At 47.0% G+C, this 14,755-nt stretch overlaps 1 protein-coding gene across 1 annotated transcript in view; it reads right to left on the reverse strand.

The window, feature by feature from the left end:
* The window catches only part of DPP6 (dipeptidyl peptidase like 6), a 735,952-nt gene extending 721,508 nt beyond the window's left edge, over positions 1-14,444 (reverse strand). The window contains exon 1 of the mRNA XM_053261856.1: positions 13,687-14,444. Coding sequence (XP_053117831.1) covers positions 13,687-13,746 — 60 coding nt within the window. The 5' untranslated portion in view covers positions 13,747-14,444. The remainder of the gene's footprint in view (positions 1-13,686) is intronic.
* Between the last annotated feature and the right edge of the window lie 311 nt (positions 14,445-14,755).

Below are 14,755 nucleotides of genomic sequence, written 5' to 3' on the forward strand. Positions count from 1 at the left end.
CTGCTTTCTTTTTTAAAAAAAATGCTGCTCTTACTAGTCCAAATGTTTGTTGCATAGCCTAATATTGGACTACAACTGATTTTATTGCCATTTCTCCAGTATCCCTTCCACCCTTTGTGGTTGACAATCTAAACTGCCCTTTTGGGTGAAAAACCACATGATGTTCAAGCTCTGTAGGATTAGAAAGCTATCCTTGACTTCTTGTTATCAGAACCTCCAAAATAAGAGCCAGCGTGGTATAGTGGTTAGAGTGCTGAACTAGGGCCGGAGAGACCCAAGTTCAACTCCCCATTCAGCCATGATACTAGCTGGGTGACTCTGGGCCAGTCATGTATCTTCTCAGCCTAACCTACTCCACAGTGTTGTTGCGTGGATAAACATAACCATGTACACCACTCTGAGCTCCTCGGAGGAAGAGCGAGATATAAAATGTAAATAATAAAATAATAAAATCAGTGCATCTATGTAAGTGTGTGGTGCAGGGGGGTGACCATGGGGCATGGCTGTTCAGGTGAGTGTGGCTATGGGGGTGTCTGGAGAGTGCCTGCACTTCTAAATTTGCAACTACACCACTGCCATGTATTTATTATTCATTATTTATTATAATTGTTAATTAATACCAGCTACTGCTACTGAATCACCTTAAGTGGTGCAGTGGGGAAATGCTTGACTAACAAGCAGAAGGTTGCCGGTTTAATTAGGAACATAGGAAACTGCCATATACTGAGTCAGACCATTGGTCTATCTTGCTCAGTATTGTCTTCACAGACTGGCAGCGGCTTCTCCAAGGTTGCAGGCAGGAATCTCTCTCAGCCCTATCTTGGAGAAGCCAGGGAGGGAACTTGAAACTTTCTGCTCTTCCCAGAGTGGCTCCATCCCCTGAGGGGAATATCTTGCACTGCTCACATATCAAGTCTCCCATTCAGATGCAACCAGGGCAGACCCTGCTTAGCTATGGGGACAAGTCATGCTTGCTACCACAAGACCAGCTCTCCTCTCAATTCCCCACTGGTACTTTATCAGGCAGCAGTGATATAAGAAGATGCTGAAAGGCATCATCTCAGACTGCGCAGGAAGAGGCCATGGTAATCCCCTCCTGTATTCTACCATAGAAAACCACAGGGCCCTGTGGTTGCCAGGAGTTGAAATCGACTTGACGTCACACTTTATACTGCTACTCCCCCTACTGCTGCCACCATCACAACCCCAGCATCACTGGGGAATAAAGACTATTTGCTGGAAGATATGCCTTTGAGAAGCTTACATAACCTTTTGAGCAGCCATTTCAGTTTTATCTCCCATCAGTCTGGTTCAAGTTACCATATAGTAATCAGCCTTTTGAACTCTGGCACTAAACTGGGAGAGTCTGAAGCCTGGGTGCACATGATCTCTTACACATAGACACACAAAGCTACTGCTTGATACATGAATCTGATAGCTGGTTGATAGCCCAGATTCCCACCAACCTATAGTTTACAAAGCAAGTAACAGCCTAGATAATGAATGGTCTTCCTGGAGAAGTTTTCCTTTTCTTGTCCTTCTCTTGTGAGCACTAGCCATGGCTTAGCATTATATCTGCACAATTTGGAAAAGGGTACTCTGTCAATTTGTTGCAGCAAAATTAGTTAAAAGTCACAAAACACTGCACTGTATCTGAACCAATGGCAGTTACAGTTGGCTCCAGCTTATCCTATCATTAATGCTACTGTAGTTCAGTAACTGTGTCCTGTTCTCATCCACAGTAGGCTTCAGCTGGAGTCTTACTTAGTACATCAGAGGAGAAAATGTATCTAGATTGCCACACAAGTGGGACAGAAGAGACCTACTGGCAGAGTATTTGGTCCAAGAGAAATGGCTAGCAATTATATGTAAAAGCTGTGACAAGCCTAGGCCTATGTTCCGCATGCAGTGCCCATTGCATTACTGTGTTTGAAGTGACAAAAGAATTCACCCCATGCAATTACTGGAGACCCTAGGAGAGTTTGGGATGTATTGCCTGCTTTCCTGTAGCATGACACTGGACTCTTCAGCAGAACCATTCATTACCCCCCAGGTGATTTATGGGGCAGGTGTGATGTTGGGACCCCTTTAAAAGAACTCATGCATCTGTGCACAAAGTAGTGGGGGGTGGGGTGGGGTGGGGGCATATGTGACAATCTTTCACAGATGGTCCACATACGAGAATCTCATGGTTGGGCCAGATTTATCACAGTCAGATCAGAGTCTACATTTTGCAACTGAATGTCTTCTTATACTCAAACTATTCCATCCTTTGTTAGAGTTGGGACAGAGATTAATGTTATGTGGCAGGAGGCTTGCTTTGTAAGGAGCTCAAGGCAGATTTCCCCAGTTTCCCCACCCCTTGGGCAGCCCTGGAACTATCTGAAGCAATACCAGCTCTCTACTTGTACCACCCAGGCTTCTGTGTGACACAAGCTGACCAGTGAGAGTGCTGATGATTGGTGGACAACAATTCAGGGCCAGAAGACCATTCACTCCTGTTCCAGTTTTGATGCTCTCTCACCCAGTATCAGTGTTCTCTCTAACAGGGATTCCCAGATGTTGACTACAACTCCCATAATCCCCAAGCAAAAGATACTGCTGCTGGGGATTCTGGGAGTATCTTCTTTTTCTGCATATCCCAACTAAAAACACATGAGAAAAGGCATTGGAGGAGTACATCTTTATAAAGTATAAAGGGCTTCTTGGAGGAAGAGCAGGATATAAAAATATATAAATAAATAAGAGTATGCAAAAACAGAAAGGTGGTCTTGCTGACCAGATCAAAGGTCTGTTTAGGCTAGCACTGTGTTTCCAGTAGTGGCCAGACCGCCATTATGGACTAATTTGGTAGGAATATATATATATATATATATATATATATATATATATATATATATATATATATACATACACACACACACACACACATACATATATATATACATACAATAAATTGAATCTATATTACATTACTGAGCTCAAGCCAGGTCTGAAGCGACAGCCACAGTTGTACCAGTGTGTACAAACCACTACAAGACCTGCCAATGTGTGTGAGATGAAAAAAAAATTTTTTAATGCTCTTCAGTGCAGAACCACCCAATGATATCTATTCATTTTCCTCCTCATTTTGGATCTTCCTTTTGTTTTCAGCACTTTGTGGCACAACATTATTATTTCTGAATTCTGAGAGGCTTCTTTGCAATGGAATCAGTCATGCAGAGAGCTTTTTGTATTTAATTAAACATCTTCTTATATTATAAGATATTACTTTTATTATAAAAGTAAACCACTTTTTCAATAGAAATATAACTAGGATATTGGAAAATCTATCTCCTGCATCAGTTGGAAGGCTGGATCCAGGTGAATACCCCAGGTTATCAGTGGATTTTTTCAGAGATCAATGTTTATTAGCAGCTCGGATCATTCTTGCAATATTTGACAATTTAAACTCAATTAGCCAGAAGGTTGATTGTATTATGACTTCAGTTGACATGCTTGTGCAAAAGCATTCATCTGGTACAGCTAGCTTTATCAAAGACTTTTGTGAGCAGAAATTCTGCAGGCATAGGGAGTGACTCTGGCAAGACATCCGATACCAGAATTCTTCAGACTAAACAGGTTGCACTTCAGATAATTATTAATAAATACAATGTGGGAACTTGTTGGTCCACCTGGAAGGCTATTAAATTCTCTTTAGGTCAATTAATTCATTATCCTCAGTATTGATATCTTAGCTATTGAATGGTTGTCCTCTTCCCCAAAGTGCAAGAGAATTCCGTTAACTTTTAGTCGATCTGCTGTTCCTCTGATGCTTTTCAAAATGAGAGCTTTTCTGGCTGGCTATCAAATCTTCCCTGCCCATGTATTTCAAAACACTTCCATCTACCCATTACTACCGTCAAGGGTTAATGCTACAAGAGCTCCGCAAACTAGACTGAATTTGCATAACATTGATAAGCTTGTTGTGGAAAGCGCACTTCCACGGCCAGCTGCTGAGATAGTTTTACATAAACAAGACATTTCAGTTGAAACTCTGGACAGTCTTTGAGGGACAGTCTAACCTTCTCTTCAGATGATTTGGCAAAGGAGATGCAGCAGGGAATAAATAAAATCAGTTTTAAAAATTGTTTAATCTCAAACAGGCTTTGTCCTCAGTTCAAACAATTGTGAGTCCTCTTGCAAAAGTTGGTCAACACCAAGCTAAGTGTAAGTTATTTGATAACTCCGGAATTTCAACTCCAGGCAAAACGGAGGCCACAGGGGAACATGATCAATTTACTTTAACCAATGTCTCCCTAGACAATGACTTAACAGAGCTTTTGAACACTGAATTTATACAGATAGACCCCCTTACTGAATGTTCTGTTATCCTGGAGGATGTGTCTGCTAATGAACAGTTAAATTTGGGGGAGAATTTTCTGAAACCTGCTGAGCTCATGAGGAGGAGCTCTATGCATGAAGCAGAGTTCCTGACGGAGTTACAAATGGTGCCTGTGAGACAAATGAGCCAGGAGACAAAAGATGTGGATGGGCTTGATGCAGAAGTTCACAACTTTACAGCACTGCAACTGGAGCATCCTGAGACCCAGGATGGGAAGCCCATAGTAGGACTCTTGACTTCTGACTCGACAGAAATTTCTAAGATATTCCTTGCAAATCAAAACCATCCAACAGGAATAGTTCTGGAGAGCACTCAGAGGCACTCCAATGCAGATCCTATGGAACCAGAGGTAAATCAGCATTTCCCCTCTGAACCTATATCATCATTGGAAAAGCTGGTGGATCTTCCGAAGCCCCTTCCATCTCTGCCTGAATGTATAGAATTTTTGAAGGAGGATCAATTCAGTCCCAAGATGTCTTTCTCATTAAGACCCCAAATAACAGAGCAATCTCCTCTGGATCTCTGCCCAATGGTGTCTGATAAAGCCCTGAGCTCTACTAATCTGGTTCAGAAATTAAATCCACCTGAAAAGCAGGCTTCTGTCGCAGCCACTGCTGAATTACCTAAGCGACCATCATCAGATCAGTGTGGACTCTCCCTCTACACGTGGAATGTAGCTGGTTGGGCCGGTAAATCTAGAGATCTCTCTTTTGTAGAATACCTATTTGATATTATTTTCCTGCAGGAGACTTGGGCCATGGATAAGACTGGTACAACATGTCAATGCCCTGCCCAGCGAAAAGAGGGGGGGGGCGGGTAGACCCAAAGGAGGACTGGCCCTATTAACTGCAACGGGACTTCATGTGAAGATTACCCCCATGCCCTTTTATGCCCAGTGGGTCACTGCAGTTTTACTGCAATTTAATCATGTTCAATTGGATCTGATTAATATATACTTAACCCCTCTTTGTAAGCATTCCCTGGTAAGGCAAGCAATGGCAAAGCCTAGGTAAATATCTAGAGGAATGCACTGAGGACAACCCTCTAGCTTATATTCTAGTGGGGGTGATTTCAATGCAAGGATGGGGCAGGATGACATAGCTTTATATACCTATTTACCATGCTGTCCCACCAGAAGATATGGGAGACTCCCTTCTTCCCCGTCGTCTGGCCAAGGTTAGGAAATACAATTTTGCAGGCCTGTGTTCGGCCCAGTTGGCCAATCAATTTGATTTGTGTATTCTAAATGGAGCAGTGAATGGAGACAGCCCAACAGAGTTTATCTGCTGGTCTAGGAACAGGATGTCAACCATGGATTACTGGCTCACATCCTGTAACCTGGTCAGTTTTATTGTTTAAATGGAGGTTGACTCTCGCCCTGATAGCGAACATCTCCCTTTGATCCTAAGGACTAATCTGTCACGCCCTCAATCTCAGATAGCGAGGAGGAAGGGGAAGATGTCAGCCTTTCAGCTGATGCAGGGGTGCCTGAGGGGCAGAGCCCAGCTGTCAGTTCCCAAGAGATGGCTGAGGAAGGTCCGGCTGATGTTTCAGAGCAGGCACAGCAGTCTAAGGCAGCAGAGACAGCGACGGACAGATTAGAAGATGAGCTGTGCAGGCAACCCCCACTGACTCCACAGCAAAGGCATGTCACAAGACAAAGAGCACATCTGGAAACTATCAGGAGGAGTAAATGCCTCTTGCAGAGGGCTGATAAGCCTCGAATCTCCGCCAGCTGAGAGTTATCAGCTTGGACTATAAAGCACGTCAACAGCTTTCTGTTAGCCGCTGGAAGACAACATTTGTCAACCCTCCTGTCGACAGCTTTCAGCCCAAGCCTGATATAGAGAACTATTCTGAGCCATGTTTCGTTTCTGCAGCCCACTTTGTATTGTGGACTATCTTCCTGGACTTCCCTTCTGGGTGGCCAGATCGCTGACATAATCTGCCAGTTGGGACATCTCATTCTAAGGATAAATTAAATTTCACTTTGGAAGTGGTGGCTGGGGAAGTACAGATTAAGTGAGATGAGAGATGGGCTCAAGATAATTTTGTTAAACTCAGATGATATTATGGGACTTTGTGATGAATTAATAAGGGGAGAAATTGGACCTGCATATGATCATTATGGGACACTCATTCATATGATATGAGATCATCTTGTGTGGGAAAGAACTAATTATAACTGCTGGCCAATGGGTAGGTCTAGAAGTTAGTACAACCAAGAGCGTGTAGCTGCCAAGAAGGAGCAAGTGACAAACTATAAATTCTACTGACAAGACCCTCAATGTGCAACTCCTTCAACATTACTAGTCCTGAAAAAATATAAATCCTTGATCAAAGCTAAGAAAAGAGAGGCTCAAAGGTTGGACTGGCGCCGGCTGATTGCTTCAGTTAGAGCAGGGATTCTCAATGTGTGGGTCCCCAGATGTAATTGGACTTCAACAACCATAATTCCCAACCAAAGGCCACTGGGGCTGGGGATTATGGGAGTTTAAGTCCAATAACATCTGGGGACCCACACGTTGAGAAACTCTGAGTTAGAGAGAGGAATTCCCCTCTCTTCTGGCATATTACAGCTCGCTGCTCAGAACATTATCCCTCCCATTTGACTAGTCAGGTCCCTATGCAGACATGGGAATTACACTTTAGAGCTCTCTGTGTGGTTCAGGAAGAGGAACTAGTCCCAGTAGATTTAAATAATGACCTACTTCCTGAATGGCAACCTGTTTCAGTTGCTGAAATTAAGAAGCTTATTGATTCTTTAAAAGTTGGCAAGGCCTCGGGCTATGATTGTATCTCCTCTGAAATGATTAACACAGATTGGTGGGCCCCTGTCTTGACAACCCTCCTTACATGCATAGATCAAACTGGGCTCATACCTATTATGGGCACAGCCATAATAGTGCCCATATTTTAAAAAGGGGATAGACGTGATCCTGCCAACTATCTCTCATTAGTCTGCTGAGTGTTGTGAGCAAGCTTTACTCAAGGCATTTAGATTGGAAGTTGCAAGACTGGATGGAGAATGAAGGTATTTGGGGTGATGAATAGGCTGGTTTTAGAACAGGGCGTTCAACCATGGACCATGCCCTGGTATTACACCATCTGATTGAGAAATATAGCAACAAACCTAAGTCCTCCTTGTGTGCAGCCTTTGTAGATTTTAAAGCAGCCTTTGATTCAATCTCAAGGATAAGCCTCTGGAGAAAATTCAGACACTAATATTCAGACACTAATAATAAATAGGTGTTTACTTTTTCTCATACAGAAACTCTGTGAGAACACCAGTGTAAACGTGAGATGTAACCCTCAAGGCTCACTTTCACATTTAATAACTACTAGTAAAGGAGTTAAACAAGGGTGCATTTGTGCAACCTCCCTGTTCAATCTTACATAAATACCTCAGCTAATAATCTCCCCGATCCAGCGCTACATCCCCCAACTATTGCAGGTGCAGCTATCCCAATCCTGCTGTATGCAGATGCTGCTGCTATCATCTCATGAACTCCAGTGGGCCTTAGGAGAACGCTTAGGCTCTTGGCTACTTACTGCAGGGACAATCACTTTGTAATTAATTTCCAGAAATCCAAAGTGATGGTCTTTGCCAAGAGACCTAAGAGTTTTAACCAACATATAGAAGGTCATCGTATAAATATATGGGTGTGGTTTTACATGCTACTAGGTCATGGAAGACCCACATGGACTACATTGCTCAACAGGCACAAAGGAGCGCTTCAGCAACATTGATTTTTCACGCCAAAGGTGAAGAGGTTATCCCTGCAGCATTAAAGCAATTTGCTGCTAAATCATTGGTCCAACTTCTATATGATGCACAATTGGGCCTCTATCCTAATTGTGTTATTAATGGCCTAATTGTCCATTGGAGATCATCCAATCTCTTTATCAGAGCAGTATTTAGGGCCACTTGATGTATCTCCAACACAGCGTTGAGGTTGGAAATGGGCCTCCAGAGGGTAGAAACAAAAGCATGGATTTTAATCTTCAATTATTGGCTTAGGATCTATTTCTGCCCTCTGGGACTGATCCCTCTTATGTTGGTTGATAAGTTTCAATGTACCTGGTCACAAGCACAATTGGGCAAATTGTCATGACTTGGCTTTTCAACTGAATATTTGTCATTACTAGATTACAGTCAAGCCAAGGAGATCCTCAAACAGAGGGTATTGGACATTGGAAATCAGAATGATTTAAGCTCCATCTCGGAAACCATAAGAGGGCACCTTGATGACTTTAACCGGGAACCTGCTAGCTACCTATTATCCCTTTCTTTACCGAGCTATCAGAGGGTTTCTCAAAGCAAGATATGATGTTTTACCATCAGTAGTTTTATATGGAAGATTTTTGAAAAACTCCTTTGGCCAGTCAGTTTTACCTCTGTGGCTCAGATGAGGTCGCGTCTGTCCAACATGTGCTCCTGTTTTGTCCTTTTGATAATGATAACAGCAGGTTCAGTCTTATTTCTCCCCTGCTATCACGTTTTCCTAGCGGGACTGCTGAATTTTACGCCACACTCCTGGCATATAACAAACCTATCTCCTACAATGTTGCCAGATTTTGTGCAGCTGCTGTTAAGATCCTCCAACAACTAATTTCCAGCCTTCTTTTTAGATGCTGTTACAAGAAGCTTCTATGTGGTGTATGCCTTACTAGCCGACCCCGCACAGATCATCTGTGTGCTATTTGGGTCACCCGCCGGCATGCCCAGCTTTCTGGCTGGCCCGACAGCCAGGGGGGGCATGCCCACCCACCACCTGGTTCCCCCCCCCCTTGCCTCCAGCATCCTCCTCCGCTTGGCCCCCCTGCACTTTTCAGGAGCCCGCCGCCTCACCACCATGGCTGGGCCCAATACCACTGCTGCCTCGCCACCGGAGCTGAGCGTGCCGCCTTCCTGTCGCCACCTCCCTGCCCGTTCCCGCCTGCTGCCACCGTTGCCTAACTCCTTGGAGTGGCCGGGCCCGCCACCTCCTCCTCGCTGCCGCTGCCGGGCCCGCCTCTGCCACCCAGCCAATCCAGAGAGCCTCCACCACCCAGCCAATCCTCTGGGTTGCCGAGACACATCCCCATGGGCATGTCTACAAGGATTAATATAATAGATAACTTTTATCTGAATGCAGTATCATCTGTTTTTATGTATAACTGATCAATGATCATAATAAAACTATTCATGTTGGAAGTTGTTAATTTTTACCCCCCAGTAGGTAAAACAGCAGAGCATTAAGGAATAAGCACACATTCCAGTTACAGAGTGAGTAGCAGAGGATGGTTTAGTTGTTGCAGTTATTTAGAGAAAACACATAGAGATCCTTGTAGAACTAAATACTAAGTATTTATTGGTTAACTTAAGTACACTTGGATAGGAAAGACCTAAACCTAATCTAAACAACTACATAATGGATAGGTAAGGAGGAAGAGAGATGTTTCCATCTTCTCTCTAGGAGGAAAGGAAGGACTGTGACTCAGCACAGGAAGCGCAGTAGAGTCAGATCAGGAGGTGATTCTCACAATCACTCAAAAGCGGGCTAAAGGAACCTAGCTCGCTTTGGGGTGATCGTGTGCTGCAACAGGAGCTACACAGCTCCCAGCAGCTAGTAGGGATGTGCCCGAAACGTTTTGGAGGCCATTATGAAGGCCTCCGAAACGTTTCGGCACTGGGGGCGTTTCGGCGTTTCGTTCCTGACGGGGGGTAGCGCTTTAAGGGCGGGGGAGGGTGTACTCACCCCTCCCGCCACATTTCCCCCGCCTTCGCGCTGTCATTTTGAAGCCCCTCGGGGCGGCAGCGTTCCTCCCTGCCGCCCCATTTCCCCCGTCGGCCGGAAGTGGCTGGAAGTCGCGAGCGCGCGTGCGCCCATCGTGCGTGCGCGCACACATGGCAGAAGGGCGCACGCGAACGCACGATGGGCGCACACGCACTCGCGACTTCCGGCCACTTCCGGCTGATGGGGGAAACGGGGCGGCAGGGAGGAACGCTGCTGACCCGAGGGGCTTCAAAATGACAGCGTGCTGGCGGGGGAAATGCGGCGGGAGGGGTGAGTACACCCTCCCCCGCCCTTAAAGCACTACCCCCCGTCGGCAACGAAGATCTTCGTGCACATCCCTAGCAGCTAGCCACCCTAAATACTCCTTTCCTTAGCAGAACCCCTCCACTTCCCTGTCCATGTCCTCTCACTTGCTCCACAATAGAGTACCTTGGCAGAAGAAGCTGGGACCAGACTGGACCACTAGCCTCCTCCAACTAGGTCTCTGTGTTACATACCAGGTCAGCTCCATCATCAATGATCAAGTCATGGATGATTTCCGTTATATTTTGAACTGGCCTGGCATTATCAAGATTACCCTGCTAACTAGCACTGCCCCTGCTAACTGAGCAAAGAGACACTTTTAAAGTGGTGATTCTCTTATATTTAGCAGGGGGAGAGCAACTGGCTCTATCCAACCCCAGCACAGCATCCCTCCATTGACTGCTGCTGGTATCTGCCTTATGTTTCTTTTTAGATTGTGAGCCCTTTGGGGACAGGTGACATAAAATATAAAACAGGTGACATAAAACATAAAATATTTATGTATTTATTTTTCTATGTAAACTGCTTTGTGAACTTTGGTTGAACAGCGGTCTATAAATATCAGTAGTAGTACAAAGAAGCAAAGTGAGATTCTGTTTAAGAATTACAAGTTTTCAGGCTTCATAAAACTTTTGAGGCACAGGCCCTCAAAGTTGATGTCAAGTAAAACAAGATTTCTTGTAAATCCAAGCAAGACTATTCACTATGCAGGAACTTTAAAAAACCAACAGGATAGTCCAAGATATTCATTTTATTAAGCTGGGTTTCTGTTGGAGATATCACATTTTCTCAGCATTCAAAGGACACATGTTTAGTACCATGGAAATTGCAATTCATCTCCCATATAGTGCAACAAATGCAATTGTCTTGCAGGTAAGAACAAGGGCATGTATGAGACAGGTTATTGGTGATATGAGTAGTGACAAGCAACTTAATAGCACCATCTAAACTGCCTTAAGGGTTTTTGGTTAAATTCTTTAGAGGCCAAGTGCTCCCCTGTGTGAAGCTGAAGAGCTGCTCGCCTAGCCTTTTAAAGAAGTGAACCCAAGCAAGTTACCCCTTTTCCTCCCACATCAATTCATTTCCATTTCATCAACTTGTAAAACTGTATTTAGCTTTCTGAAGGCTTTCTGCATCCTCACTACAACACTGGGGCAGACACACACTTTGCTGCTGCTTCTACTGATGACCAACAGCATTCCACCTTCATCCATCATCAGGGGCGTAACAAGGCTGGAGTGGGCCCAGAGACAAAATTTTAAAATGGGCCCCTTGCTGATACACACACACACACTTCACAATATATAGTCATGTGACTTGTCTCTGGGGGCCCCCTCGAGGCGTGGGGGCCCCCAGGCAGCCGCCTCCCCTTGCCTAATAGTAGTTACGCCCCTGTCCATCATGCATGGACTGAATATTGCATCATTATCTTCTAAGCAGACTAGCACTGAAGATTAAACCCCTGTGAACTGGGCAGAGGCACCTTTTAATGAAGCGGCCCTTCAGCAGAGGGAGAACTATTTATCCCAACACAGCATTTCTCTAGTGGCAGCTGATGGCATCTCCTTTGTGTGTTTTGGTTTTTAGACTGAGCCCTTTTGGGCAGGGAAACATCTTTTTTTTCCCCTTTTGCTATGCAAATGGCTCTCAGAACTTTTGTTGAAGAGTTGTATATTATTAATATTAATTACTATTCCTGCAGGCAGACCTAGAAAACGATACTAGAGTTCCAATCTGGAAACAGCACCCTCTGATCTGGAAATCTTCTCCATTTGTGATATGCATTGTTTAATCAGGAGTGCACTGCAAAGGATATACCTAATCAGGGTCTTTCCATCTGTTTATACATTCCTAGATTAAACCCTGGCTTTCAAAATGGATAGTGAGGCTGAGCCATGGCACAAATCAAGCCTTGGCTGCAGGTAGAGGAGCACACCTTCTCAGATAACTGGTGAAGTTTCCATAATATCTGCAACATTATAACCACCACCACCCCCAGATGCAAGGGTTTTGCGGGCGTTATAGAAATATGTTAAATAAATAAAACATATAGCTTCATATGCAAAACTGTAATCCTGCTTGTGGTTGTATAAAGTTTAGGGAGGGCATCTGTGGCTTTCAGCCCACCACACAAGCACCACTTTTGAACTTTTAGGTGGAGATGCAACTAGGTCCAACTGCCCTACGATTTACTAATCTGAGCAAACATACCAAGAATTAGGCTCCAAGAGGCTGGGCCGCTCAGAGCGGGTTAATCCAGCTGCTGATCAGTCATGACTGAATGATGGGCGGATGAAGCCTGGCAGCAATTCATTACGTGCCGCGTGGCCATAACTCAGAGCGGGGGAGGGGGGGGCAGACCCTTTGCATACAGGAGGAGGTCGTAGAAGAACTCCAAGAAGTTCGCCAGATAAGGAGAACTGCTGTCTGCGGGCGCGGAGTGTTCGAGACCTTCAAGCGCCAGATTAACACGGAAGCCGCATCCAATAGCACAGGGAAGCCAGTTTTCGCAAGACACCCCACAGCTCCGTTCCCCTCCGCAGAGATCCGCCACCGCCTTGCCCAGGTGCTACTCAGTCCTCCCCCAGAAGGCTTTTCCCCTTGAGCGGCTCGCTCAGTTCATGACCGTAAACACGCTGCGCTGCTGGGGAAAGGAGCGTGCGCTCGGCAAAGTGAGGAGAGAGGAGCCGGCTCCAAGGGAAGGGAACGCACCTAGACCGTAGACGGGGCGGCATCGTGTCATTCACCACCAGCTTGCTTTGGGGTAGCTTGGGTTGCCGGCTAAACTAAACCCTCCTGGGGAGATCCATTCCAGCAGTCCCTGACCCCCAGCAAAAAGAAGGCGTGAGGCTACTGTCTTGTCCGTCTCAGCAGGGCGGCCACAGGCCCAGCACGGCGAGGTGACGGGAGAGAGGAAGGGAGAGCCCCGTGATCTCCACGTTCCGTCCACTCCCTTCATGCCTTGAATCCAGCATACTTTCTGGAGAAGTCAACCGCCAATACTCTACCCACAAATGCAAGAGAGGAGGGCTCGGGCGCGCGGGGCTTTGCTGCCGCTGTCCAGCAAGCCACTCGCCAGGCCGTTACGTGGCCTCCTCCCCCCCCCCCGCCACACACACCCCCTTGCTTTCGCGGCAGCACAACTTTCCAAAGGCACCACCTGGGCTCCTTTTTGCAGGCTGCGCGGCGAGGCACCGCAGAAGAGGACGGGGCTCTTACCTTGGCTCCTTTCCCACTGGGGCAGCGGACGCTGTTGGAGACTCCGGCCGTTTGGTTCATCGTAGGCAGCCTGGGGAAGTTGCGCTGCTGGCTTGAAGTTTCCGCGACACGCTGCTGCCTCGAGCGGCCTGAGGAAGGGAGGAAGGAGGGCTGCTCGTCCTCAGTCCTCGCCTAGCAGGCTCCGCACTTCAGGAGGTCTTGCAGATGCGCCGCCGCCGCCACCTCTTTCAAGCGGGTGGAAGAGCCGCACTTCCCCGCGCAGGAATCCCCGGGAAAGCGAGAGACGAGGAGGAGAAGGAGGAAGCGTCTCTCTGGGAAGGACAAGGCAGAGATGCCTATAGCTGCAGAACGAAGGGGGGCAATGTGGCAGGGCGAGACTTTGTGGGGTGCTGCTTTCCCCTTTGGAGGATGAGGCCAGGGCTCAGTGACAGAAGTTCACAGTGCTCAGTGACAGAAGTTGAGGGGGGGAGGGGGGGCCGAGGAGCCCTGGCGCGCCTTCTTCCCTCTCCAGAGACCGAAGCGAGGCCCAGCCAGGCACGCTCCGGTTGGCGCCCGCCGCTCTTCAAGGAAATGGGTCCACTTCCCCTCCTCTGATTAGCAGCATTTCCGCCTCCTCTTGGAATTGCGCCGCTGACGCTTTTCGGGGCGTTGCAGCTCTGGGGGTAACTAGTATGCCCCCCTGCGGCCGGCACTGCCTCTTCCTCCCTCTCCCTCTCCGCCGCCGCCTCTGAGGTGAAGCTGCTTTCCCGGGACTGTCAGGAGGTGGCACGCGCGGCTCGCTCGCTCGCTCTCTGCCTGCGAGGCAGCAGCGACGCCTCACCCGCCCTTGCCCTGCTGGCAAAGGCGCGCGTGGAGAGGAGCAGCAACAGCTGTAGTAGCAAAGGCTTTGCTCCCCGCTTAGCGCGAGCCAACGCGCGCGCACCCGCCCGCGTGCTGCTTGTCTCGGAGTGTGCGGCTCTCCCGCCCTTTCCTCGGTAGAGTGCCTGCCTGCCTGCGCTGCTGCCTCCGGTTCCCACACGAGCTGGCCCGCGTGACCCCGCCTTGGGATGGTGTCAAGCGAGAGCTAATT

Source organism: Hemicordylus capensis, chromosome 6 (genome assembly GCF_027244095.1).
Source record: "Hemicordylus capensis ecotype Gifberg chromosome 6, rHemCap1.1.pri, whole genome shotgun sequence".
Classification (NCBI taxonomy): Eukaryota; Metazoa; Chordata; class Lepidosauria; order Squamata; family Cordylidae; genus Hemicordylus; species Hemicordylus capensis.